Source organism: Coloeus monedula (genome assembly GCF_965178545.1).
Source record: "Coloeus monedula genome assembly, chromosome: 6".
Classification (NCBI taxonomy): Eukaryota; Metazoa; Chordata; class Aves; order Passeriformes; family Corvidae; genus Coloeus; species Coloeus monedula.
In genome coordinates, this window is record NC_138786.1 from 16,182,830 (window position 1) to 16,210,735 (window position 27,906).

General features: G+C 47.0%; 1 protein-coding gene across 1 annotated transcript in view; it reads right to left on the bottom strand.

Moving 5' to 3' along the window:
- SLC67A1 (solute carrier family 67 member 1) overlaps positions 1 to 27,906 on the bottom strand; it is a gene marked incomplete at both ends in the record, with an annotated part of 59,644 nt that continues 31,738 nt past the window's right edge. The window contains 6 exon segments of the mRNA XM_082283255.1: positions 1 to 188; positions 5,162 to 5,282; positions 9,028 to 9,129; positions 17,914 to 18,014; positions 23,184 to 23,288; positions 23,738 to 23,853. Of these exon segments, the coding sequence (XP_082139381.1) occupies positions 1 to 188; positions 5,162 to 5,282; positions 9,028 to 9,129; positions 17,914 to 18,014; positions 23,184 to 23,288; positions 23,738 to 23,853 (733 nt within the window).

The following is a 27,906-nucleotide window of genomic DNA, read 5'->3' on the forward strand; positions in this document are numbered from 1 at the left end:
TTATTGGCTTTTCATCTCTCCCAGTGGGATTTTACTCCTTAAGAGGTAAATAAACAAACCTAAATTGACTATAAGCTGTAAATATCCGAAGGAGGAGACTCCAAATTGTTTATATAAAACTCCACCAATGGTTGGACCCACCGTCCGGGTCAAGGGCTGCACTGAGGCGCAAATCCCAAGCATGGCACCTAGGAGAGATGGCACACAGGGTGAGAGCAAGTCCTGGCACAGAAAAGCAGAGAAGAGCACACGGGATCCCCTTCATCCCTAATGCTGCTCCCCTGCAGTAGTAGCAAATCACTTCAAATAATTTCTTGCATTAATTTATAGCGGTCCAATTAGGGTTTGTTCTGGTTAGGGACTCCTGCAGGCGTGGGGATCAGTTTCCACCACGAGCCAGCTCAGCTGTTCCCTGAGTGGTCTGGGCAATCACAGCGCTGCCCAAAAGGCAAGTGGGTGTTCACCACTGCCGTCCCCAGCGTCCAGGGATGCCTTTGGCACCAGAGCATGCTGCTGCACATCACACCCATCAGGGCTGGTAAGTACTGCATGGGATTAGGGATGGAGAGGTGATTTTTAGGGTCATGTTTGAGCCTCCCTAGCAAATCACACAGATTCTTCCAATCTCCTAATTACCTGAGTGGGCCCTGTTCCACCCAAGCTACTACTGCCATTTATTCTCTAGTGTGAAATAGAGAAACGGCTCTCTAACAGGAGTGAGAGGGTTGAGGCTAACTAAGTCTTTAAGAACAAATAAATAAAACCATAGATAAAGACAAAACCCCCTCGAGATATTCCCCCATCCCCCTTTGCAAAAAGAGCGGATATTTCCATTTGGATGGATATGCGAGCCCTTCGCCCGGCTGGGCCGGTTCCCCCTCCAGCAGCCCTCACATTTGCATCCTTAACAGGAACCCGGTGGATGGGAAAGCACCTCCAGTTTGGCAAAGGCAAGGTTTTTTTCCATGTGCAGATGAATGGCCAGGACATCCCCTGGGACACAAGGCTGTCCCACGCACACCCAGTATGCTCTTTTGTCCTGCAGTCTTTGTTCAGGACAGCTGTCATGTTCAGAGGAGCAGAAAACACCCAGCCAGCCAGAAAATCATTAGCCCCCAACACTGGAGGAACAGCAAGCTGGCAGCATATTCAATAAACTTGTGCCCAGCTCTGAAATGATGTTTGCAATAATTTTTTTGCTATCAGTATGATTATTTGGGCTGCTGGCATCAGTTTTCCACTAAGACACACGCTGAGGTGTTGTCACCACACACCTGGGAAGGATGAGGAGAATGCTGTCCTGTATGCAAGAAGATAGGGAGCTGAATGCAATATTTAACGTGGGCAGCCACGGGGAAATGATCCCCAAGCTCCCAGAGAGAACAGGCAGCCAGGTGTTCGCGTAATGCTGGGCAGCGACTGCTGGGCTTTTATCAGCATGCTTAAAATACTTGTGCAATGAGCCCAAGCCAAGGGTGTAACCATGTGGAGAGGGAAATCTCCCGGGAAGCGCTGCCGAGCTCTCCTCCCGCGCATGGGAACACAAAGGCCATGGGTGGGACCTTGCCTTGACCCTTTGCCAATGGGAACCATCCCACAACCACCAAACTCTCTGGGCAGGTTTTGCAATTATTTTTTCCCCTCTAGGTATTTGAATTAAACTAATTACTACGTGCAATTGCCAAACTGGCTCTTATGATTGAGGAGGCACTTTTTTCCCTTTCCTTTTTTTTTTTTTTCTGGAACAGAAATCCATCGTCTTAAAAGGCCGGGCTCTCCCTCTGCACTTCTCCAACATGTTGCTGAGAACGGTAATTTCTGTTTAATGGGCTTAAATTAGATCCCTCGTGTCAGACGCCCCCCGGCTTTGGGACATTGTAAATCTCAGCTCTGCATCATGGCCGTGGCTCTGTGGCAAAGCTGCACATGTGATGGATCTCATTTAAGGCAAGACCTTTAACTGGGACAAGTCACCGCATCAGCAGAAAATTACCTGCGTTGCTTCGCGCAGCTCAGCCAACGCACATGCTCACCTTCTTTGCAATAGCTACCCACCTTCTGCATCTTCCCTGATCTTTTTTCTCCCTCTCCAGCTTGTTTCCCTTCCTTTTCCCCATACCTGGCATGACCTGTGCCGGCTGGGAGCCCATCCTCCCCTCCCACCCCAGCTCTCCTCTGCTCCCGCAGGTTTCAGGGCTGGGTGCTGGCAGCTCTCCAAGACGGGCGACTCCTTTCCAGCTCACATCCTGTTGCCTCGCTCAGATGATGGTGCTGGCCCAGATCAGTCACACGCCCATGGGGCAATCGGGTGTAACCATTAGGTCACTGTCGCCAGCGGGTGCCTTTGAACCTGCAAAGCTCGAGCAAAGCTGAGGGGTTCAGTGCCCCGAGCCCCGCCTGGCTGCGAATTCTCCTCCCCAGGTTCTGACGCACAAATAAAATCAGGACACACGGGCCCGTTACGCATGGAGGCTCTGCTGGGCTTCCTGCCTCCCTCCCCCGGGAGCAGGGGGGATCTGTGCAGGAACAAGACCTCCATTCTTGGGGAAGGACCAGGGTTGACAAGGAGTGCTTTTGTGAATGCAACTCCCCCTGGGCTCGGGGCTGCCCTCCCACCAGCTCACGCGTCCAGCTGAACAGCACGTACATGTGGGGCTGAATTTTCTCTTCCTGCCTTTGAAGATGAAGGGAAGGAAAAAAACCCAATCAAACGGAAACTAATTAAATCATTTCTGCTACCTTTGCTTCTGCGCAAAGCCTGAGCCATAAGCAAAGAGCAAGCGCCAAACTCATCAGTCTTGGACGGAAGCGACCTTGGATCGGATCTAAAGCAGGCTGATGGGTGCAAGGGATGGTGCTCTGCCACCTCCCACTGCTCGCTTTCCAAGACGCCTGTTTAAAATGCAAGGTGACTCAGTGTCTACCAAGGGCGGACAGGCTACACTCCTGCAACGCCCCATTCATCCCAGCCCCGTGCTGAGATGGACACCTGAGCTCAGCCCAAACTCCAGCTCCTTCAGAAAGCCTTTTCCTGACCCGAAGAAAAACCTCCACGGGTTCTGCAGGCTGGAAGCTGACAAAAACATCAGGGAAAGACAGCAGCAAGGCTCAAAAGTGATCCTTCCAAAGGCAGATTCTCAATGTGTGATTTCCTTGCATCAACTAAAAGTTGTTGCAAGTGAGTGCCAAGGTTTTTGACACAGCGACAGCAAAGCTTTTCCATGAAACCAGATTTCCATGCTCACAGTGAGGGTTTCTAATGTGCCACCTAAAAACTCTCTTTGCAGAGCCGGTCTCGGGCTCGCAGAGGAAGGAGCAGCCTTTAGGCTGCTGTATGGGTGGAGCAGCCTTTGCGGGGTGCCACCCACGGCCAGGGATGGATGGCAGGCATTTTAATAGCTGCATTTCTCTGCGAGACACCCACACTATCACTGCTGCAGCTGCTGTGGAAAGGCTGCCTGCCGGCTCTGCTGTGTCAGGCATTCCTGCCTTCGCCCCGGCCCCTGCCCGGGTACATCCAAAACAAGCACAAGACCATTAGATGCCTCTTCCCCCAGAAAAGTTGCAAGGAAAAAGCACAGTTTGAAAAGTGAGGGCCAGGGAGGAGTGGCAGAGACAAGGTTTTCCCCCAGTGCCACAGTGCTCTGTGCCAGAGCGTCCCTCTGTGGTATGCCCAGTTTTGAGCCAGCTGTAACTCTGCATTTGTAGTAGCACTTGGCGTGACATCAGCCCAGGATGGACGGGCAGGGGGAAGCCCTCGGTAGCCCATGGCATCCCCTGATGACCTGCAACCTGCTCCTGAGCATCTGCACAGCTCTGCAGACTGCCTCCATCCTGCCCTGCCATGGGGACACTACCCATCCTGCTGAGGCACAGGCTGGCCCAACAACATATGCAAGCAGGGAGCAGGGTGAGGCAACTAAACTCATTTTCCTCTCTGACCAAAGCTTGCCTCCAGGCTCCAAAAGCTAAGCACTGCTCTGATTTTCCTCACAAAATCCCTTTGAGAAGAGCCTGGATGATTTCCAGCTTGGTTGTGCATCCCAAAGCTGCTTGGTGCCCTTCCCCCCTGGTTCTCCCTCACATGAACATTGCTCCAAGTCATGAAGCAGCAAATTTTCTTCCTGGCTGAGCAGAGGAGCTGAGACTCTTCCCAGGGAGGTGAAGACTGGAGCTAAGTGGTTCTCCCAGGTAGAAATATCCCACTCAAAAATCACAGGCTCCCAGCATTTGTAGGAGATGCAGTGGGTCCTCTACAAATAAACTACTGAAGTGATTTTCAGAAAAGCTCTTCACCCAGAAGCATCCGAAAAGTGCTTTATAAACTTCACTAATGGGCTGTGCAAACTACAGCTCGCATTCTTGGTAGGGTCTGCACAGAGGTATCTCCTCAGGCAGCTGCTAGGGAAGATGAAGGGTGCAGACTGGCATCCCAGACAGCCTCAGCTAAAGCAGAGACACTCTTGGGTGCCTGCTCTGGGAGCAAACCCTGAAAGGGCTTGAGCAGAAGACATCAAACTGGGTTAAGCCAGCTCCATCCTGGCACAAACTCAGCCAGGCTCCCATGACAATAATGTAGGCATATTTCCTTCATCAACAAAACTAAAGCCCCGGGTATAAAGATTTAAGTGTCTACCACTGCTGTCTTGCATGGAGAAATACAGGAATTCTGACTGAAACAAGGCCAAAACAGAGAGAGAGGGGCAATTACTGCATCAGGCAAAGCATGTGTGCAAAGAGTAATCCAGAATCCCCTCCTGATGGCCTAAGTTAAAAGGTGTGTACAAGCAGCCCTCTCTGTCACTGTCACAGTGGAAGAGTAGTGTTTTTTGGTTTTTTTGACATACCTTGGCTTTCCATGGAAAGGAGAGTTTGGGAAAGCCTTCCCTTTCGGTGCCCACCACTGTGAAGGTCAGCAGGCAGCACAGGACTGGAAGCACTGGATCGTGGGATGCTTGCTCAAGGTTGTTCAAGTCCATCCTGTATTAGCCCCACCAGTCCGTGTTCACCTGCTCTGCTGACACCCCCTGCATGCCCAGCCAGATCTGGGCGGTCACCAGGAGTGTGCCCCAGTGCTCCACAGCTGTGGTGGGAGCTGGGAAGTGCCCAATGGACTCAAAACTCAGAAAATGCCAGTCTGATCGTTTTTGGTCAGTCTTACCTGTGTCAGAGGAGGGCACAGCCTTGGTGAGGATGCTGTCGGTGATGGTGGCCAGCATGCTGAAGGCAAACACCAGTGGCACCGCAATGATGCAGTAGTGCCACACAGTCCTCATCAGGGCCTAGGGGACAGGACACAACGGACCACAGATCATTAGAGGGCACAAACTGTGACTTTGTGGCAAGAAACCACCTGGAAGAAAATCATGAGTCAAGCCCATGACTTGGGTAAACTGTGGGAGCCACAAATGATACATGGCAGTGCGGCTTTGGCCGTTGCGGGGTCTTTCACAGCCTGCCATTTGTCTGCAGTGAATTATTCCAAGCATGTGGAGCAAACGATACCCTACAATCTGGCAGCACATTTCCCCGGCACTGCTGGGGGTATTTTTAGTGTCTGGGAATTAGTGACGTCCCTGCACCCTTCCCTCTGTCTTCTGTCCAACTCCCGAGGAAATGTTGAACAGCAGATGTGTGTGGTGTACTTCAGGAAGCTTCCATTACTTATACAAAACAGCCTAGAGAAGGCTTTTTGGTTCATTATCATAAATAATTAAAACTAAACTGAGCCTGTCAAAATAAATGAGCACGGTGTATTATGTAACACCGTACCTTTGGGATTTCTAATCCTGTTCTGCTGCTTCCCCGCTAATAAATTCACCGAATTCAGTAATCTGGAATAGGTCTTCTGGCCATGAGTGCACATTAGCGAGCATAATTAGGGAGAGTAATGATTTTGTTATTGCACATATTCTTAGCAGAGACATCCCTCCAGCTGTTTAATGCTGAAACAAAAGCGGTGAGGCTCCCTAAGCTGTAGGGCTGGAGTAGCTCCCGGCTCATTCACAAGCCCTGCTGGTCAAATGAATGGATTTCTCTGGGGCATGGAAAGGAAATTCCCCCTTTATTGCAAGTCTCCTGCCCTAACCCATGTCTCAAGGTGAGTTATTGTGGCTGGAAAACATTTCTGTCACTGGTTTAGCCAGAAGTTTCATTCTCTGGGGTTCTCTGTCCTAAGATCTGGTCCCTGCCTCTTGGCTACAGAAGATGGAGGAGCCCAGAGACATTGCACACTAATGGCTTGGAAATGTTGAGGTTTATTCCTAGTTCCCCTCTAGAGTCACACACAGCCAGGTTTTTCTCCTCAAAGGGGCTCTTTGCCTGGATTTTGGTTAAGATCTAGGCACTTCTGATTAAGGAACCAGAGAACAAAGACAGAGGAACAGGTATTTGGTACATAAACAAAAGGAAGGAGAGTAATTCCTTGCTAGGGCAAATGTCATTGCAGGACAACATTGTGGAGCTCATAGAAAAAATCAGTTTTAAAGTTTTAATCCCTCCTGCTTTGTACAGACTCCTTCATGGGCTGGAGCAAGCGAGCAGAAAAGAGCAGAGGCATGTCTGTGTCTCCTGTGAAACAAGGGGAAATGGCTCCTCACTTCCCTGGGGCTGAGGGAGAACAGAGCCAGGCAGAGCCGAGTCTTTCCTCTCCTCAGCTGCTGGGTAGTGAGTAGTTTTTTTGAGGTGAGCAGATCTGAAAGCATTTTTTAGGTGAGAGGCAGAACCAGGAGCCTCAGCAGACAACTGAAAAAGCAAATGCCTGGGAAATGCAGGCAGTGAGGCAGGATGAGGCACAGCCGTGCCTTCAGACAAAGGGAAAAACTTCCCTATCACAACTGCCAAGCCCTCCTACAGCCCTGCCTACGCTCTCCCAGCTCACATCTGCAGATCAGACACGGGTTCTTCCCTCCTCTCCTCATCCAGGTGTTATTGCTGAGCTCCCAGCCCACCCCTTCCCTTCTCCAGCTGCCTGTTGCTGGGATCATCCTGCAGCCTCTTCCCAGCTGCAGTGCTGTCTGTCTGCTGCTGCTTGTGCCAGCCTTCCAAAAACGCTTCAGCCCACCTCCCCTCCCAGTGACATCAGGATGAGTTCTGGAGTGTCTTTTCTTAACAGCTAGCTTTTCTCCTCACTTCTATCCTTCGGGAAGGGGAACTGCTGCATTTGGAGGCCACATGCTGCAAGGGCACAGCAGGTGGGATACTCCTCCACCAGCAGCTGTGCAGGATTAAAAGCTTCACCCAGTAACTTCTGCATTTGGGGCTGCTGCTGTGACAGCACTCTTCCCCACCGAGACAGAAAGCCACCCCAGAAGCGGATGTTTTCCTGGCAGCCACTTGGACAGAGCATTTTTAACAAGGCATCCCAGGCAAAGAGGATCGCAGCTGCATTTGCCTATGAATAGTTCTTGTGGGAAGTCACTGCTGACCCTTGTCCCCAGGCCCGTGCTGTCAGGATGTCCATAGCCCTCCAGGCTTGGCATAATTGCCAGCTCTAAGATGATTTCCCTTCCTGGCTCCTCGTTCTCCTCCTGTGCAGCCAATGTGAGCCTTCCTGCCCTGGGACATGTGTGCTGCCCTGTGTGCCCCTCCACTTCCATCAAGGCTTTCTCTCCTACCTCCACCTGACTCCAGCCCTCCCTGGAGGTCAGTGACACCTCAGTGCACAGAAAACATATAATTCATGTTGCTGCTCTGCCTGATTCCCATGGGACCAGACTTCAGCACAAGGATTCAGTCCTTGCCCTGTACCAGTCAGGGGTGCTCAGCTCTCCAGATGGGCCAGGTCCACCTTAGTCCCACCTAATTACTCCCACAAATGACCCAAAACCAGTGGGGAGACCTTTAAAGTCCTTCCCAGGCCATGCTCAGAAGCATCAAGCTCTGTGCAGATGTCCCATGTTAAGGGGGCATATTGATTTCAGCCAAAACAGCATGCCACCAACTGGAAGAGACCCTTCCCAAGCATTCTACACCTGACAGAATCCCCGTGAGCCTCCAAAATCCCAGGCAGAGGGACCACGCTCCAGCTGCAGAGCCAACCCTTGGTCGGCATGCATCCTCCCTTCCCAGCCTCATCTCAGACATGATTTAGCCTCAGATTAGCTAAGGTGTGTAGGTGCCTCATCTCATCCATGTAGCTGGGAACCACAAACCTCAACACCCTCCAGGACTTGGCCCTGACCTCCTCACGGCTGCGGTAGTGGGAATGGCACTCATCCTACTTGCAGCAGTGGGAGCTCCAGTGTCTTGGCAGCAAGGCTCGAGGCCAAATCCTGCAGGGAATGTTGAAAGGCTGATGCAGCTCAGTTGTCCTTTGGGTCCACTGGGGACTGTGAGCACCTTTCCTCCATCCCCATGGCCTGGGCAGAGCTGTCAGTGCCCTGAACATGGCTTGTCTGAGCAAACACTGTTCTCAGCAGAGCTGCCTACATCCACTCGCTTTTCCAATTACTGTTTGAGGTTGGCATCAACCGTTGCCCACGCGGACACAACCAGCACATCACTTATCCCAAAATGGAGGAACAAAATTATTGCCTTGCTACCTCCTTCCCCAAATACTCTTATGTGGGGGGATTAGACAAAAATAAAGCCCCAGAAGGAGAGCACACAACCTCCGCTGTCTCACTGCAATATACAACGGCAATGATTTTTCCCCACCGTAATCTTCATTTACTTTCTGGGTAGTTCAGGAAATGCAGTCATTGACAAGACCAGGCCAGGATTTCTGTGCAAATCCGGTGACTCAGGAGGGACTTAGCAAGTTTCTGTGCAAGATTAATATATTTTTTAATCCCCATAACTATTACTCACACGGCTCTTTATCACGGTTTGGCGCAATGCTGACGTTGAGCGCAGCTCTGTTTGCACAGAGGCCCAGGAGAGTTGGTTTTCCCTGCCCCAAAGACCACCCGAGAGAGCCAGAGGTGGAATTTCCAGGGGCAGAGCTCACAGCCAGGTCTCACAGACCTCATGTCACTGGTTGTGACGTTATTAAAGGCCTCGTGGGTGATTTCACACCCGCCTTACCATGCCTAGGCCCACGCCGGCAAAGACGAGGACGCTGAGTCTGAGCAGGGTCATCTCTGTGCAGTGACTAGCGAGTTTCCCAACAACCAAACCCTGGACAACCTGGCAAAGAAGCACATAAGCACCATGAGCCTGATATTTACCATCATTTAAACAAACTCAAAAGAGAACTTTCTTCAAAGAAACAGGTTCTTCCATCAGGGTTTTTTTGACAAAAAAGGACTGCACTACCACACTAAATGATTGGAAGGCGTGATCCATTATTTCAAGCATTTTGCCTTCTAGAGAGAGATCCATCCTATCAGCTGGAAGTCTTAGTGTGTATGCCTGAGTTTACCATCACTGCCTACTCAGCAACAGTGACTGAAACTTTCTAAAAACACTTGCAGATACAAATGATCTTTTCTAACCTGTGATGTGTTTGTGAAATACAGTTAATACCACGGTCTTCATTCTTGACAAGTCCTCCCAAAGAAAAACTGTACATTTGTAGAGCAGAGGAGGAAAATGTCTCTACCTTTTCTTGCCATTATTTTAAACTATAAATATACAAATTGGGTGGTTCATAATTTTTAGGCAGGAAACAAGTATGACGGAGATGCTAATATCCAGTCCCAGCAGTACACGCAGATGTAAAGGATGGGGAACTGGTTCTACAGATTTTAAATAAAAACTGGGGGGGAAGGGGAGGGAAGGAAGAGCAAAATATTAAAATCCGAGAAATTATTTGACTTTTCCAGCACGTTGCAGAGCAAGGATTCCCTCTTTTATTTATCTGTTCAGCATCTCCCATACTTCAGGTGATGCTGGCCCAAGTGGACACAGGAGGAGAGAGGCTGGAAGAGATCATGGTAAAAACAAAATCTGACTGACTGCAAGGGACAGATAAGAATCTACTGAGCTTTCCCTGCCTTGAAAGGGTTTGTTTGATCCAAATGAAAACCTCTCTGACTTGAAAGAAGAACTCTAGTTCAAAATGCTTTGTTGGGTGTCTTTGGTGGGCTTCATTTCTGTGGCAGTCCATCCTGGAGAAAACTTCAGTGGTCTGCTTGGACCGGGAATGACACTACACTACACTCAGCCTTGCTGTGTTAATCCTGAGGCAGAAACCCAAACTCAGCTGAAAGGAAATGAGTGCAAAATAAATGAGAAAGCAAGTTATTAAGCAGAAAGGAAATGTTAATCTATCATAAACAGTCCAGGAAAAACAACCCAATTTAATTACTAAAGCAAATTAAAAAAAAAAAAAGAGAGAGAAAAAAACCCCAAACCAAAAAGCAAATAGTAATAGAGTGAAAATGAAGTTGACATAAAGAACAATAGCTACAGAATGAAAGTATTTCCAACAGTATACAACTGAATGGAAACCCATCAAAATTCAACCCTTCCCTTTGCTTCAGAGCACAAAGGATTTTTGACACGAGGGCACGTCACACCAGGAAGACATTCTGGCTCCTGCCTCCTTTTTGTCATTGTCCCTGCCTCTGGCCAGGGCTCGACATCTTGGCTCACGTGTGCCCAGCTGTGGCGTGACACTGGCACAGGCTCTGTGTGTCCTTCCCAGGTCATGTCACCTGCCAAGCGGCCTCTGGGACACTGGCGGACTTGCTGTGGCACGAGGCTTGGACAGTGCCTAAGGTGACCTGAGTCATCCTGACCAAAAGCCCTGCTGTGGCCACGAGAGGAGGCTGATACCAGCCCCAGCAGCTCCTACTCCGGGGGTGGGTGGGGAAGCTGCTGAGTAACGCTTCATTAAGCTGAGTGCTCCAAAAAGGGAGAATTGTCATTAACTTTTTGCAACTCCCCAGTCCCTCCTACTGGCTCTCCCCAGCCGGGGCTGTGCTGAGTCACATGGGATGGGGGCTGAGCCTTGTCACAGGGCATGGATTGACTCAAGGGTGGCATCACCTGAGCCCCAGTTCAGCTCTGCTGAGCCATTGGAGGAGAGGAAACATTTCCCAATTTGCCCAGACTTGAATGGTGTATTTAATTGGGATGCACCTTGCAGGCACAGCCCTGTCCCTGCCCTTCCTTGAGTCATTAGGGTATATCATCAGCAACATCCCTGGTGCGATGGCCATGGGAGTGGCATTCCCAAAAATGTTGCCGTCACTGCACACGAGCCCCTGCGTGAAGGCAACAAGCACCACTGCAGCAGAGGCAGGCTCTGAGCAGGCAGGACCTGGAGATGTGCAGGATGAGCTGTCCCCTGAGCGAGCAGAGCAGAGGGATGGTCCTTGTGCCAATGCTGGCATTCCCCATGGCTTTCCCATAGCTTGGGCTGTGGTAATAAAAGCACAAAGTAAAACATCACTGCTGAATCAACTAGCTTGGCAAGGAGACTATTTCCAAGCACAGGCATGAGCTCAAGTCACCTGCTTTCCCCTTGGGTCTGGGCAGCAATCCTTGGGTTGTACAGACGGTAGTTCCCCCCCCATGGGCTCCCTGCCTTCCTCCCTCCCCAGCACAGGCACTGCTGATCCAGCCATTAGTCCCAGGCAGGCAAGGCCCATCATCCTGATTTTGGATGCAGAGCCTTGATTTAGGCGCTGGATAACGCTTCCAGTCACCAGGAGCTCTGACCTCACTTTCCAGTCTGAATTTAGACCTGAAAACCCATTTACTTCCAGCCTGCAATTGTCCCTGGGTGCAGAGCCCCTGGGTTTGCATGAGCAGCAACCGCCTGCACAGGCACCTGTGGGAAGGTGAAAGTGAAAGGCGGTTCATGTGCACTCTCCCATGCAAGATTTTGGACATGTGCTGCCTTTACCAGCAGGTAACAGGGACAACCCAGATGACCTGGCCATCACCGCTCCCATGGACAAGCTCTGGTAGCTGATAAATGGCATTTATCCTTATTTTTATTCTTACTGGTATGTTCTGGGCTTTTGCTTGCACATAAACTCCCCTTGAGATCGACTGCAATGGGCTTTCCCCTCCTGCATTTCATTTTGCCTGGATGGTGCTTGCCTTTGTAACCTGACCTTCTTTGAAGTCGGGGAAGAGCCAGTGTACCTGGCTGGAATGCCTTCTGTCATCAATAAACAAAAGAGAGAGGAAATTGTTTGCAAGTGAAATAACAGGCACTGCCTGTGGCTGTGTACACATGTCACAGGAAAAACCAACTCATCCTTTTTTCTCTCCCCCCTCTCCTTCTTTAAAGGCAAATAAGTCTCCCAATAAATGCGTAAGGACAGCCAAATCTCTATTCATCATTTTCTAGATTCAGCAAGCTGGGGATTTGTTACACTAGTCCAGCAAATCACATGGAAAGATACTCTCTGCCTCCATCATTGCATTTGGTTCTGGGAAAGCAGCAGCTCCCATTCGCTCAGAAAGGCCAATTACCCATTTGACTGTTAACCTCTAACAAATTTGAGGAACTCCTTACAGGATGGAAAAGATTGTTTCTGTTTGAAGGTCCAAGGGGCTAGTTTTCAGAAGACTTTTGAAGTACTAGCCTTACTGCACGGAGCTGCTGCTGAGCTGACTGGCACCTGCAAGAAGCTGGCCTCACCTGTGGAGGTTAGAAGAGTTATGCAGATGCTCAGCTGGTCCTCTGCGCTCAGAGACGCGGGACTGTTTCTAAAGGTTCTTCCATCAGCACCAATTGAAAGCTTGACAGAGCCCAGCAACAATAAGTTCCCTTTCACCCGACAGCTTGGAAGTGAAAAGCTGTGAGAAGGTCGGAAAGGCAGACACAGCAGGCTCGATAAGCTGGTACAGCCTCGTAGAGAAGATGCAGGGCCCCATCCCTAGCACAGATAGCATGATTCACATCAGAAGCAGCCTCCCACGCCCTGGACCCGTATCTCGCCTTTGAAATGGTGCCGGCTGGCAGTTCCCAGGCGAGCGCCGGCTGGGGAGGGACGCGCGGGTGGGCACCGGCTGGGGCAGAGCACGGCGGTCAGCACAAACCACAGGGCTTCTCTGCACGGGCTGAACGTGGTGCAGAGCCCTGGCTGGGGGAGAAGGGAGCTGTTTTACTGACACAGCGATGCCAGAAATCACTTGAGGAGTTCAGGTCTTGTGGAGGAGCAGGAGGGCGGTGGGACTGGAAGGAGGGCTGATGGTGAGGACCAAACTGCTGAAGGCAGCACTTTGCCAAACGGGGAAGAGGATGGTGTGTTTTGCAAACTCCAGCCTAATCACTTTCTTTCCCCCTCCAACCCACCCCCCTCCACAGATATAAATCCTTCAAAGCAAGGAAACTGGAGAACTTTCTGTTTGTTGTTGCAAGGTCCTTTCACAAAGTGGGTTTTCCCCCTAGGCATACCTGGCTGTAATTAAAACCCTGGCTCTTTAATCATCTCTTTTGCTGTGCAGGGGAAAAAAAAGCGAGAGGGACAGACTGGTGATAAGATGATACGCAATGTAAATCTCTCCTCCAGGAATCTCTCTCATCTTTTCAGGATCACTCCGTACCAACTTGTCCCTCCAGAAGCTGCACAGCTAGAGGTGGAGTTTGTATAACAATACAAATTTAAATGCAGTAAATAGAACAGATGTCTTATGATTTCTTGATCCTCAGGGTTATAAATATCTAGCCCTTTGTCCCACCCAGAGTTTTGTTTGGTGCATTTTGCTTTGGGTTTTTTTTTTTTTTTTTTTTTTTTTTTTGGAGAAAACGTTCTTAAAGGAAAGTTTCCCCCACCCCCTACTGTGGTTTGAAATCTAAGCATCAGATGTGACTTGAGATACAGCCAGGGACTCCAGGTATTTCACTTGCCTAATCCTCCAGCAGCACTTTCCAAGCCACATACTACACCTGGAAGGTCTCCATGCTATCACACTTGCAAACTCCAAAAAACAAAAGGAATCTAGGCTCATTTCTGCCCATTACACGAGATTAAATTATTTTAAGCCAGTATGAAATTCATTCTTCTCTGGAGGGAGATTGAATGGCATTTCACACTCCCAGGCATTCACTATGAGGGAAATTTCATTCGCATGGTTTCTCAGATGAGAGGACTCTGGAAGCCCAGCCCTGGAGGACAGAGGGATTGTGTCCCTGACAGGCTCTCATACCTCTTGCCTGGAGACCTATCAGTGATCAGATAAAGATGCTTCAAGCACATCATGAGCAAGGGAATCTCTGCAGTGCAGGCTGCCTGGTGCAGAGGCAGCTCTCCTGCTGTCTGCCTTCCTCTCCTCATTTTGTTATCTCCCATATGACTTCTCTTCAGCTGGCACAGTCCCAGCTCATCAGACAGCCCCACACTTTCAGGGTGCCTCAAGAATCCCTGCAGACACCTGGACTGCTTGAGTAACCCCCATGTGCTATTTTCATTTCCCCATCAGTCTGTTCCAGCCTTGGTCATATTCCATTTTCTAAGCCACAACTCTGTTTCCTCATCAGACAATTCTTTGTCTCAATGCTGTCCCACTGCCTCCCCTTTTCTGACTTTGCCTGGCTCTGTCCTGACCCAGACCTTCCTTCCCACCCTCACTGCACTTTCCCATATCCCCTGCTATTAGATGATGCTCACCACATGATGAGGTGAGGCTGAGGAGCTCTGGATGTGATCCCTTGGGTGATGGCTGAATTAGTGGTGTGCCTAAACTAACATCCTCCATCTGCAAAGAGGGAAAACCCATCACCTCCTGCAGGGTCTGTGATTCTGTGCTGATTCCCCATGCAAAGAGCTGTTTGAGATAGCAATGACAAAGGACTTCAGTTGCCTACTTAAAATTAGGAGGACTGACTCAAAGCCTCTCAAAATCTCCTCTCTAGGTACTCTGCAGCTGGCTTGAATGAGAGGAATAAGAAGAAACAGATTCTTACAGTGCATTGGCCACTTCTCACCACAGCAGGTCAAATGAGGTTGGGAAGCTGAAAAACTACATTAAGCAATTGGAGCATAATATCCTTGGGGTGGGAGAGGAAGGCAGGAAGACACCATCACTGTTTGAGTCATCCTGGAATTGCTGATCGGGCTGGGAAAGGGAGTGCAACATTGCCTTCTGAAAGAGGAATATGTTAGTTTTGAGAATATTTAATTTAAAAAATAAAAACTACAATAACACAAAGAAATAATTTTCCCCTTAATTTCTTTGATGTCTCCTTCCAGCTATAAAAGTCCTTAAATGCTACCTTTTTTTCAAGTCCAAGAAGAGATACAAACGTGCGGGACAGGTTTCCTCTAACAGTAGGGCTCAGGACAAGTCCAAGAGGATGGGAAAATCCTTACAATGATTTACAGAAAGGCAAACTAAGGAATAATAAAAAAAAATCAAAGCTGAGGATCTGGTTGATGAAATAATTTGAAAATTATATTATATTCCTTATGAATAAAGCTATAATTTACTCAGTGAAGTGGGGAAGCCAGTCAGCAGATATTAATCATCGTTCACCTACTCAGATTGGTGGAATTCACTTGCACCTTAATCTGCATTTGTATCTCAGCAGTATCAATTCGCTGTACTGCAGAAACAAATGCATCTGAAATGCCAGCTTAGGCAGCAGGAAGGCACACAAGCAGCTCTGGGGCTCAGCAGGACAGAGCCAGCACACTTCTATTCCCTGCATGCTACAGCAACCCAAACAGAAGGCAGCCATAAAATGTTAACCCCGACACCATCCTCAAGAGAGATCTGTGGGTGGAGACCTGAAAGTAAAGACACAAATTCTAATGTTTTAAAATAATTTAAATAGGAAGAGTTTAATTTGGTCCACTTGAGGATCTTGTCCTGCATAAACCAGAGTAGAGTTTAGAACTGCCAGTGATAAAGGGGAGAGAAGAAGTGACAAAGCAGAAAACAGTGCTTTGCAAGCTCTCAGGTGAGATGGCTTTGCTGTTGCCGAAAATCAGGTCTCCTGGGCTTTTAAAAAATTGAGCATTTTTTCCCCTTTTGGTGTTCTGATAGCAAACCTCAAAGTGCCAACATGAAGAAGTTTGTACCCTGTGACCATTTCACTCCTGTATTTCTGATGTCTGCAGCCATGCACTGTGAATAGGAATAGCAACATGGATAGAAACTACATGGACAGATGAAAGAAAACTGCCTGGCTGATAAAAGCCAGTTTCTGTGCCAAATGTCCCAAGGCAAAGACTCCCCAGAAGAGTAGATACTTCACCTGAGACTGCAGGCCCCTGCTGGGTTGAACTGTAGCAATAGGCATGATTGGCTTCTGTGGGATGCAGCTCTTTGACTCTGGGAAGGGTCAGGTCCCTGGTTAGCACTGGCATCTGATTATCCATTAGGAAGCAGAGTGGATGCTGTAATTCCCGTATCTTCCAGGGCTGTGTCTCTATGTGGGGTGCCCCAGCACAGCAGAGGAGGTAACCTTATCTACAGCAGTTTCAACCAAACTAACCCAGGGAACAATAGCAGTGAAGGCAGACAGATATTCCAGACATAACAGCAGTGTCCTCAAGACAGATATCCTGGACCTAACAGCAGCATCCAGGCTCCATCTAGCAACACAAAGCCACTCCTTACAAGAGCTATTCCTGTCCATGTTACCCAACTCTGAACAACCACAGCCATGCTGCAACTCCAAATTTTATTTCAGTGTAGACATATGTAACAGGAGTTTATCTGGTGTTTCTTAAGTTAAATGCCCAGCTGTGGGGAGTCCTTCTGCATTCAAATGGGGAAGAAGATATCAGACAGTGGCTTGGTCCCTCTAAAACCTGAGTGATTCCTGCAGACCCTGGTCTAGCAGGCAGCATACAAGGCTAACATAGGGAAAGCCTCTGAAAGCAGTGGAGTTTGGGTCAGAAGCTTGCTTTGGAAAGCAGCTGCTGATCTCCCCACTTTTTACACTGTTTCCGTACTGTGGACTGGCAAACTGGTCTTCTTTCCAATGAGGCTGAATGGGACTGCATCCAGCTGGTTGGAGATGTTCACAGGACCAAGTCCAAAGCCACCCTCACAGGCAAAGGCAAAGGCACCATCTCCTCAGCTCCAGCCAGTTTACTCTGCAGAATCCAGTTGCTGATGTACAGCCGCTCTACCAAGATGCCCAGATTTGGTGAGACCAGGCCAGAGCCCAAGTGACTGACAACACCATGCCAAATCCAAATCATAAGGGAAGCAACTTAAGCTGCCATTCCCCAAATGAGAAGCTCCTCCAGATCCCACAGGAACTCTGCAGCAATATCCAGGAAATGAAGAGGATTTAATAACAAGACCACTCTCTTTTCAGGATATTGCTTAATTCGCATTCCTACCTTGGGGCTTGGTCATAACCATCTGCTGCTCTTTCTGCAAAATCATTAAGCCTCTTCCTCCAAAAGGAACACTCTGCTATAACACAACCCTGTTACTGCCTAGTTCAGCTGACTTTTCCCTTTTATCTATTTTGGTAGTCTCTTAACTGTGTTCCATCACCCACCTTTCTGTGCTTTGTTTTTTTGTTTGTTTTTTTTTTTTTTTCTTTTCTGGAAATCACAAGCTTGCTGTGCTTGTTTCCATGCAGCAGAAACAAGTTCTTCTACACTGAAGGGATCGGTGAAAACACCAGTAAGATTGTCTGCTTTCCTGAGTGTACAGGGTGCTACTATATAAATGTAAATCAACTAACCTGCACCAGGCAAAACCTCAGCCAAGGAAGGCACTTTAGCTTTAATGTAAATTTTGTTAAAACACCCAGGACATACCAGTCCAAGGAAATTTTAGCTCTACAGCTTAAAGATCCACAAAGAGGGAGAAGGGGAAGAAAGCTTTCAGGACATTCCTTGCCCCAATTTCTTCCCATTCCAAAACCAGAATAAATTTGGAGTCACTTCTCTTTCTGAAGCCAAATGCCATATGGCAGAGCTAGGATTTGCCTGTCAATAATGCACCTGGATTTGGACGAGCATGTGTCCAAAAGGTAGTGAACTATGTAGCAGTGTGGCAAGCTAATCTGTCTAAGAGAGGGACTTGCACTTCACTTACCATTTGAAGGACACCAAAATATGACATCAGATATCCAGACTCCACTGCTTCCAAGCCAAAGAAATCCATTGAGATGATGGAAAACATAATCATGAACAAACCTGGAGGGAGGGTTAATGCAAAGAATACATCAATATACTTGCACTGCCTGTAATAGCCCAAATCCTGCTCCCAGTCACCACCAGTCCAAGTCAGCAGCTCTCCCTGGGTTTGCCAGCACTGGGTATAAACACGAGCAGAATCCTATCCAAAGTCATTGTAGTAATTTAATCTTTAAATGTTAACTTTTTTATCCCCCTTACTTTCATCTTTAAATAATGTGACTATGTAGGCTGTAGTTTCAGCTGTTAATTATAAACTGGTAAATATTTGTATCACCAAAGCCAGGCTAACCATTAAGACGGCAAGAAAACATTTGTTCAGACAAGACTGTAACCATAAAAATAATCTGATTGGATTCCTCGCCCCTTTTGCCTGACTTCAGATATTCACCATGGGGAACAGCCCAGTGACATCAGCCAAAGTGCAGTGGTTTCGCTGCACACCTCAGCAATGATGTCGGTGGCACATGAAAAACCTCTTGTGGGGACTGATAGCGGTGTCAACACAAGCAGTCAGGAAAGTATGGACAGAAAGAGCACAGACCAACTCTGCTTTTCAACTGAGGCAATTTTTGGAAAGTGTAACAGAGAACGTCCACTCAATCTCAAATGAAAATACAATAGTGTGCACTTCCCTCACTGTCAAACACACACAAATACAGGCATGCTCACACATGCTCCCATCCTACACAGAGAGCCATCAAATTAAAAATATTATCTCAAAACACTGCACTTCAATTGTGGTGTGGGGTAAGAGTCTGCTGCTTCCCCTAGTGTCTTGTGCACCTGAGACGGACCAAGACAATAGGAAACTGGGGCTCTCTGCATGTGAAGAACCCCACAATGCGCCTGTTGGAGATCACTGATCCTTCTGGGACAGAAGAAGAGCCCAGATGACCTTTAGCAGTCCTGCCTTTCCTTGTAAGAGCCTCTGAGTTACAAAGACTGGGTAAAAAGGGAGCCGCGTTCCTCTCCTTCCTGAAAAATACAGAATCCAAGAGGCAATGTGTGAGGACTGAGAAGACAACTGATGGCCTGGCAAAGTGACATGGCATGGGAAGGGTTTGCCAGCTTTTCCTGGAAGGATGAAGAGAGTGATTCCAGATTGCTGGTTCAAATGCTGAAGGGGACCCGCTCCTGAACAAACAAGCACAACTCCAGCAGCCCAACCCCAGCACTACAAGTGCAGCACCTGCAGAAAGGAGAACCTCCCTCCAAGCACCTAAAGCCTTTTCCTGGAGGCAGCACTGCCCTCCCATCCAGGACCTGCCACAAAGCCTTCCTGAACCCTACTGGAGACATGTCCTACTCCTTAACAGGAGTGGCTGCACCCCAGCTAGCTCCATGGAGTTGGGAGAGAGGGATGTGGAGAAGGTGCTTGGGAGCTGGGGCTCATGAAGATCTATGGCTTCCCCACACCCCTCCATGGACAGTACCCGTCGTTACCCAGTTACTTTGAAATTGTTCTCAGCTCAAGCCAGCTTAAGGTAACATGCAAATACCAGTTATTTACTCACAACACCCAAATCAGGCAACACGGTTGCACATGTTTATAAAAGACACACGTGATGAAATGAAAGAAAAACCACACTTGGTTTCACTTGTAGGAAGATTAGATCGAGGCAGGCGCTTGCCCTTCATCCTGCACCCCACTGCAGGTACCACCTAGGAGGGGCTCAGCTTTCCTACATACCTGATGCTTCTTCCTGGTACTTCGCTCCAGCTTCTACAGCTCCTCTCCCCTTTGAAGTCCCTCATCAAGTTAAGGCAGATTTGGATCTTTCTCCTCCAAACAAGCTGCTTGCTTTCAGAGCAGGGGAGTAGGCTCTGCTCTTTAATTAGAGTTACACATTGCATGGCTCCCCTGGAGATGCAAAGGTCTCCTTTTTAGATGGGTGTCACCCCTGTGCCTGCATGGTCCCTTAAAGCTACCTGGAGGAGGGAGACCCTTTTGACCCTCTCCTTTCAGCAGCTAAGGGGGTCTCTCCCACTGGTAACACATTTCTTGATGAAACCCACAAGGCAAGCCCCAGACTGAACTAAAAAAGATGTTATACTCATTGAAACAAGCATTTCTTACAAAGATCTCAGCAGGTTCCCAGCTGAGTAGGCTGCAGGTCAGCTGAGTGCAGCCACATAAATAATGATAACCCTCAGTCTACACTGAGAGGCTCAGCGTGAAAAAAAATGGAAATGGCATAAAATACCCTCAGAAACCTTGCCTTTTTTGAGGAGGTCTAAGAAAGAAGTGAACTCTTTAGAAAACCTGGCATCAGTGGGATGAATAACAAGGATTATGCAGCAGAAGGCAGGGAAATGATTTGTGAGATGCAGGAATGATGAGAAAAAGCACCAAGGAGAATCAGGAGTGCAAACCCTATTTAAAAAAACCCAAAAACCACGATGTGACATGTCTGAAAGCAGCCTGTGGTTTTGGAGGGCCAGCTTAGCAATCCTTACTGCAAGATGGTGTGAGAAGGCAAGCACAGCCTCTGGGAGCTCATCCCAGCCCTCCTACGCTGGACTGGAAACGTGATGGGATGCAGACCCCTAAGGCTCACTGCGAAACCCTGCTCCACGTGTGAAAGAAAATCCTTTAAAAATGGGATGCAGGTGCTAAAGCAATCATGTCAAAACCAGATTTTCCAAAGGGATTAGGCAGCCAAAGATTCACACAAGCAGCTATTTTTCAGTATTTTCAAGGCCCTGGTGATTTCTTGTCAATGAGAGTTACGTTTGATATTTTTATCCTCTTGTTTTTCTTTCTGTCCCTTATCTACCACGAAGTAATGAGGCTCTGTTTTCCCAGGTCAGCTGAGTAGGTAACTTGGCTGTGCTGGAGCTGTCTGCTGCCTGTCCAATCCCTGGCAGCTCCTTTCCTGCAAGAGGCACAGAGCCCACATCCTTGCTTTTGTGCAACAGAGGGAGGAGGTTCCCAGCCCTGCAGCCCTCCTGGGGAGGTTCTTTCAGTCTCAAACAAGCTAATTTTAGACAACAATGAGATCCATAAGGGACAAAAGATTTTCTTTGCTGTATATCACAAACTTGTTTACAAAGTAAATAGAGAACAGTCTGTAATTTGGGCAATCTAATTAATTATACAGTTGCAGCCTGGAGATGAAAGGTAAATGAGCTCATGAGGAGCTCAGCCTCCAGCTGTGAGCTGCAGAGAGTTAGTGATGGCCAGAACCCCTTTCAGCTGCCATCAGTTGGTCAGTGATCTGAAGAGAAGAGAGGCCTGCAAAGAGAAGTCAGTAGGATTTTAATCATTCCTCACTGTGGTGTGAGTGCTACAGCAGGAATGCCTCAAGTGAACCATCTCCTACCCTTACAGAAATACTCCCAGGCATTCAGTGACAGACTGTTAGCCTGCCTTAAATCCCAGCTTCACTGCCTCCATCCTCTTTGCCTAGGAATTGCCTTGCAGTTTTGGGCAGGAGATGTTTTTTTCGGTTGGGTGAGCATTTTTGCTTTGCACAGAGAAAGAATGGATTCTGTAACAGGCAGGAATTTGCATTTCAGCAGGAATGACTAAAGCAAAGTGCATTTTGCCTGGCCTTTGGAAGAAAGAGAGCACACAGGAAATTACTGTGCAGAGCTCATATGGATCCAGTCTCAGGCATTTTTAACAGAGAAATGAATGCTGCTTTAAGTTGAGAAATGAGCCAGAATCAGCTAAGAAAACCCTCTTAAAACATCTCTCCCATTCTGTGAAATGCTGTCCTTTTATAGAGTACAGTTTTTGGAGTACAGTTTTAAAAGTTTATCTTCTTAAGAACCAAAAAAATCACACTATTAGGTCAAGCCAGCAGTGGTTTGAGACTGAATCCTGTCTCCAGTGGCAGGGGTAGGACCAGCTGGCATTAGTGATCTCTGCCAGTACCACCTACACACAACAAAGAAAAAAAAAAATCAGAAATCCTTTACTTCCCTGCATGTTATTCTCCAACTCCAGTTGGACTTGTTCCCCCAGAGACATAGCAAGGAATAACAGATGAGCCTGACCAAGCCCAGGAATGCCATCCCCTTCCGACTCAGCCACACTCCATAGCCAAATTTACTTTCATTTCTAAACTGAATTTACAAAGTTGACAAATTATAATTTGATTTTTAAATCATGCTTCACGTTATTTAAACTTCAAGGGCTTCTCCAGACAAAACTGAATTGAAAAAGATGCAAAGTCTAAAAGCTAGGGTGCCTTAAGTCCCCTCTTAGGATCCCTGTTTGGAAGGGAAGTGTCTTAGTTTGTTCAGATGCACGATACACAGGTGTTATGATGTGCACAAAACTTAGTTCTTGAAATCATCATCAAGAGAAACTGCATTTTTGGGTTTGACTGGGAGAAGGGCCATGAAGGCTTTGTGTGTGGAAGGGCAGAGAACATCACCTTGTCCTTACACATCACTGACAAGGATGACATGCAGCTTGCCTCTAGTCAAGTATGTGGGGAAAGAAGCTAGAGGGTAGGCAAAACTGAAGATTATTAAATTATGGCCAAGGATATGTAGTCAGGCAAATAGGGAGATCTGGACCATGCCAGGACAGCAACTGACTCAGAGGAAGCAGGGAAACAGATGGGTTTTGGAAGGGTTTGAGGTAGCAGCAGGTTCCTACCATGACACAAAAAACCCCAGCAAAACATATGAGGAAGAGAAGAAAAAGCACCACCATGAATGTGCAAGGGAAGGAACATGCTGTGGCTCCCCTGGGTGCAGCCCGACCCTCTCATCCATCAATAATTTTTAGTTGTTGGGAAAAAGGTTAGGATACACGTACAACTTAAAGTCACTAAGTAAAATCAGGAAGGACCTCAGTTCCTCTGGCAGAGGACAAATGATTTTCTGCTGCTCTGAAGAGCTTACAGCCCTAAGAGAAGTGACAGACAAGAGGCAAAAACATTTGCAGTGAGGGGGATGGAGAGATTAAGTGATTTGCCAAAACTCCCAGATGCAGCCTATGACAAGTAGTGGGTTTGACATTAAGACCCAGGGTTTTGATCCCTTGTAGCTGAGACTACCTGAAAATATCCAACATGAAGTTAGGAGGTGAATCCTCACTGCTCTGTGATCAAAAGCAATGTGCTTTCAGTAACTTGAGACAAGCCTGGTCTAGTGTAAGTCATCCTATTTTAAATACATCAGCAATCATGGGTAATGGGTGAGATTTACCTATGGGAAGTCCAGCAAAGACCTTGACTATGAAAACTTCCATTACTCCTGGAAACTTCATCAGGCGCAGGATTTCTCTGATGCTAAACAAGCTGCCAGATGTTCCTGCAGAAGATGACATATGGGTTTATACTCTGTTTATACAGGTTAAGGGTAGAAAGCAAGAAACTCTGAGACTCTGCTCAGGTTCACCACCCAAAAGCCACATCTCAGGAGGCTGGGAGCTGGTGCCACATCTGCATGCGGAGGAACCCTCTGAGACAGTGGGGTTGCCTCCCCTGTCAGACCAAACTAACCCCCAGCAAGGGGTCCACAATCACCTTTTCTGAGACACAAGTCTGGGCTGGAAGACTGCAATTCTACATGGCAGAGTGATCTATATATCCAGAATAATACTCTTCTGTAAGCACAGCTTAGACACTGAAGTGCCAGCATCTCGAGGCTGGGACCTTTTTGTCCTTAAATGCAGCCCCAAGGTCCTTCAGCAGTTCTTGCAGCATGTCAATCCCCTGTCCCTTTTCATGTACTATTTATCAGAAACACCATATACATACTGTTCTCTGGTACATGATGGTCTGACTTTGGTTTAGTCTGTGAAGGGATCCAAACCATTGCTATCAGGGTGTTGATGAGACTTCCCACCAGCCCAACATACGTAGGAGAATAAATGCTGCAAACAGAAAAAATACAGGTAACTGGATAAATACTATAAACAAGATATTTATGCCTCCATCCTGCAAAGGGTTGGGCATTTGGATGAGGAACAGTTCCTCTTGAAGTCACAGTACATAAGGCATTAAAAGAACTCACATCCTTTCATGGAGGGTTTGGATATGACCACAGTAAGAAATTTCACCAAAAAATGGATATTGCCATCAAGATAGTTTATAATTTTTATCAATAATAGTGTATTATACAATGTTTTTAAATCCTAAGTGTCAGGGGAAAAAGAGCTCTTTCAGTTTAATGAAGCTTAGAAATCTTCCCACAGAAAGCACAGCATCTGCTTATTAGAATCCATCTAATCCCCGTCTAATCCCCAATTTCATTCATCTAAGTAATCATCTCACTCCTTGAAATTTCTCAGTGAAATCAAATGAAGCTAGGGAAAGTGAAGAAAGTACTCCAGATGTTTAAGGATGGTAGAATACGGCCTACAAGCAGAAATAAACCCACCAGAGACACAATACCATTTGAAAAGGAGGCGTTAAAAATAAAAAACATGATTACAAAACTTTCTGAGAAGGTAAACAGCATTTTGACTGATGCACTTACTTTTCTCCAAAGGTGCCCAAAACCAAACCAATACCCCTTCAACTGTCCCTCAGAGCCCCAGACAGAAGTGGGGCCACATCCTTGGATGTAGGCACAGTGAACAGCAGCTATTAACTATAGTTGTACAATCATAAAATGGAACAATTACAACTTATCTAAAAAACACAAACACAAAAAGTCAATAGAGCCTGTAATTAGTCCTCAATTATCACTATCCTCTTAAAAAAGGAGATTAGGAAATGACTCCTCCTAGTCTTTAAGGGTATGTGGGAAGGTTCCACTCTACAGGGCTTTAATTTTGACAAACACAGTAGAGCAAAGTCCAGGGCTGGAAGACTGAAACTGAGGAAAGTCGAGCTGAAAACACAGAGAAGCTTGTTTTAACAGTGAAAGCAATTATCCACTAAACCAGCTCATTAAAAGTCTCCTCCATCATGAGAACCCAGTTAGTTGTAGGGTTTCCTAAAACATGTACTTAAAACCAACCACAGCAAGCAAGTTTGGGGTGGGAATGCCCAGCAGAAACACCAAAGGCTGGTGTCATGGAGAGCAAAAAACAAAGTGACCCCCATGGTGCCTTGAAGGCACCAAAATTTAAGCATTTTGGACTTCAGAAAAGTAATGCCTGGATTTCACCAGAGAGGACTTTGGAGTTGTGCAGGTCCATGCAGACTTGGACGTGACTGTGCCATCCCTGCATTTTCAGCAACCTGTGCTGCCAAAAACAAGATGTAAAAGTGAGCTGCGAGCCCCCAGCTGGTGCTCCCTGTGAGCTTGCTGATGAGAGACTGCTGATATTCTGACTTTTTACTGCTGATTTCCTTGTCAGACTACGGTGTATGTTTTTCATGGAATAACCAGCAGCACTAATTGTAAAAGCCTCAAGTTTCCTCCATGCTAGACAAAGGCACAGTCTGAATAATTTCTGGAGTATTATTTAAGTCACAGAGCAAGACAGTCAAGGATTGAGATGCAAACAAGCAAGGAAAGCATCAAAGAACAAATATAAATATATATATACACACACACGCATATTCCTGCTAACAGTAACAGCAAAAATCCCAGCTGAATATTTTAATTCTCATTAATTATTATTAAAACAACAAAGCTAGATAATATCTTACTGCAAAAGGACTTAGCACAGTAATTTAGACCTGCTGCCTTCTATCCACCAAGCTGCTTCACTAATTAACTCAGACCACAAAATTAGTCATTTACTGGATCATTACTTTTCATTTTTAGTGCAGCAGATTGCCACTTTCTAAATTAAAATTATATGCCAAGCAGTTCCCAAACTACTGAAATCAAATTTGTGGAGAAAAATTTTTATCCAAGACATCCAGAATTTCTGCTTTGCCTTGTGACATAAAGTAAATTTATTAAGAAAATAAAAAGGATAAAATAACCCAAAATAAGTAGCTGCAGCTGGCTAAATGTGCAGGGGTTTTATGGTTTGGTTGGGTTTTTTTTTGGTTTTTTTTTTGGTTTTTTTTTTTCCGGCAGCTTCTATATTTCAAGCTTTCATTCTGATATGTAAAAAACACATCTCAAAATTTTTCATCAGCCAAAAAAACTTCCTTTCCAGTTCTACTTTCTCCCGAGGTAGTCCAGAATCCCACATACAAATGTAAACATGTTTTACTCTTTAAATCCAAGAAGAACTACAGCAAGCAATGATGGAAGGATCCCTCTGCAAAACTATAAGCAAACAATGCCCTGTGCTTACTTCACTGCAAGCACAGAACCGTTAATTCACTGCTGTGAAAGCGAGAGGAGAACCTTGACAATTTACATATTTGGGAAAACTTGGCCTTGATAAAATGGCTTTGTGGAATTTTGTACTGCCAGTTGCTGGAATCAGAGAAATCCAGTAAAATATGGAGCTCAAAACTGTGTTTCCCAGACAAGCCTGAAGCATTCAAAGTCATCTGAAAATCCCTCTTCCTAAGCACATCTTTCTGTAAGTGCTCCATCTTTTTCCACACATTAAGCACTGTTGTTCCTTGATGGAAAGGTGAGGAAGGTACAGCCTCCAGGTAGCTGCTCTACTGTCTCATCCTTCAGCAGGGACGAATGCTGAAATTTGACATAACTCACCTGTGTCCAGGAAACCACTTTTTGCATTTGTTTGTTGGCTCATTGAAGAGAGATGAAGTGAAACCAAGGGAGCTGGTGGTAGAAATGCTTTGCTGGGTTAGGAGCTCCTGCTGAACAAGAGCTGGCTCGTGGTCACTCGACTGTTTTTTTATTTTAAAATTCAGACATGAACTCCCAGCTCTGCTGATATCAGCCAGAATCCTTTTGCATTCAGTTTTGTCTGTCTGGCTTATCAGGAGGAAGCTTCACCAGGAAGGGATGCAATGGCACTATTAAGATAAATGAAGTACATCAAGCAGATTGCTCCCGTGGGACCTTTTCCCATCCTCTTCACCTTCCTGCTCTCCCCCTCATCCCTCCTGGCTGTCCACAAAGCAGCCATGTGGAACCAGAGTGAGCCCTGCCAAACCCAGCAGCAGATTTCCTGAGCAGGGCGGAAGAACAAAGGCTGCGGGCAGGACTAATACAATTAAATTAAAGGGAGCAAAAGGGCACAGCAGCTTTGGCAGCTGAGTTCATTATATGGCCTCTTCCAGCTTCTTGTTGATTAATAAGAGATTAAGGGCCTTTACTGTCCTGGGCTTTATGGTCAGAATAACTTGGGTAACTTTATCTGTGTACTTCAGCATGTTATTTATAATTCCTCTGCTTTTTAATCTGTAGTGAGAGCCCCTTCCTGACATTTGTCAGCAGCCTCCTTGGTCTTCCCTGGGGATTTCTGCTAGCAAAGCCCCTCAGCTGTCAGCTAAGACCACAGCTGCCCACTATTCTTTTTGTGTTTTCAGTCTTGCCATGAAACAGAGGAATAAAGCACATTTTCCTATCCTGCATGGGACTGATGTGTGCCAAGATCCTGCTTTCAGGAGGATGCAAAGATTTTGGCTGCAGGGGGCAAACACTTGAATCTAGGACTAGGAGGAACTAGGCTCAAGGAGGACTAGTTTTTGCCAACATGACTATCTGCAGCTTGTCCTGACTTAAAACTTTCAGAGAAACAGGAAGAGAACATGAGCAGAGGGAGCTGGAGGCCAGGAATCCGTAACATCAGCCAAGCACTGCTTCACAACCTACAAAAGCCTCTCCTTTTCACCTTCCTGAAGCCAATAGGTAAAATGTGGTGGATGCATTAAAAGCATCCTTTTAAAGAGTTCTAAATGGTTTCAAAAAGTGGGATGGCCATGTGCCACAGGACCCATGGTGTGGCCCAGTGCAAGGCTCACTTGGTAGCCTGTGGCCGTGGAAAACGGACGAGAGGCTGACAGCTAGGATTACCCATCTGGAAACTCCATCCTTAATGCTGGTGGGAAAGCAGAACTGATGATGAAACCACTAATAGAAATGTACTGGTAAA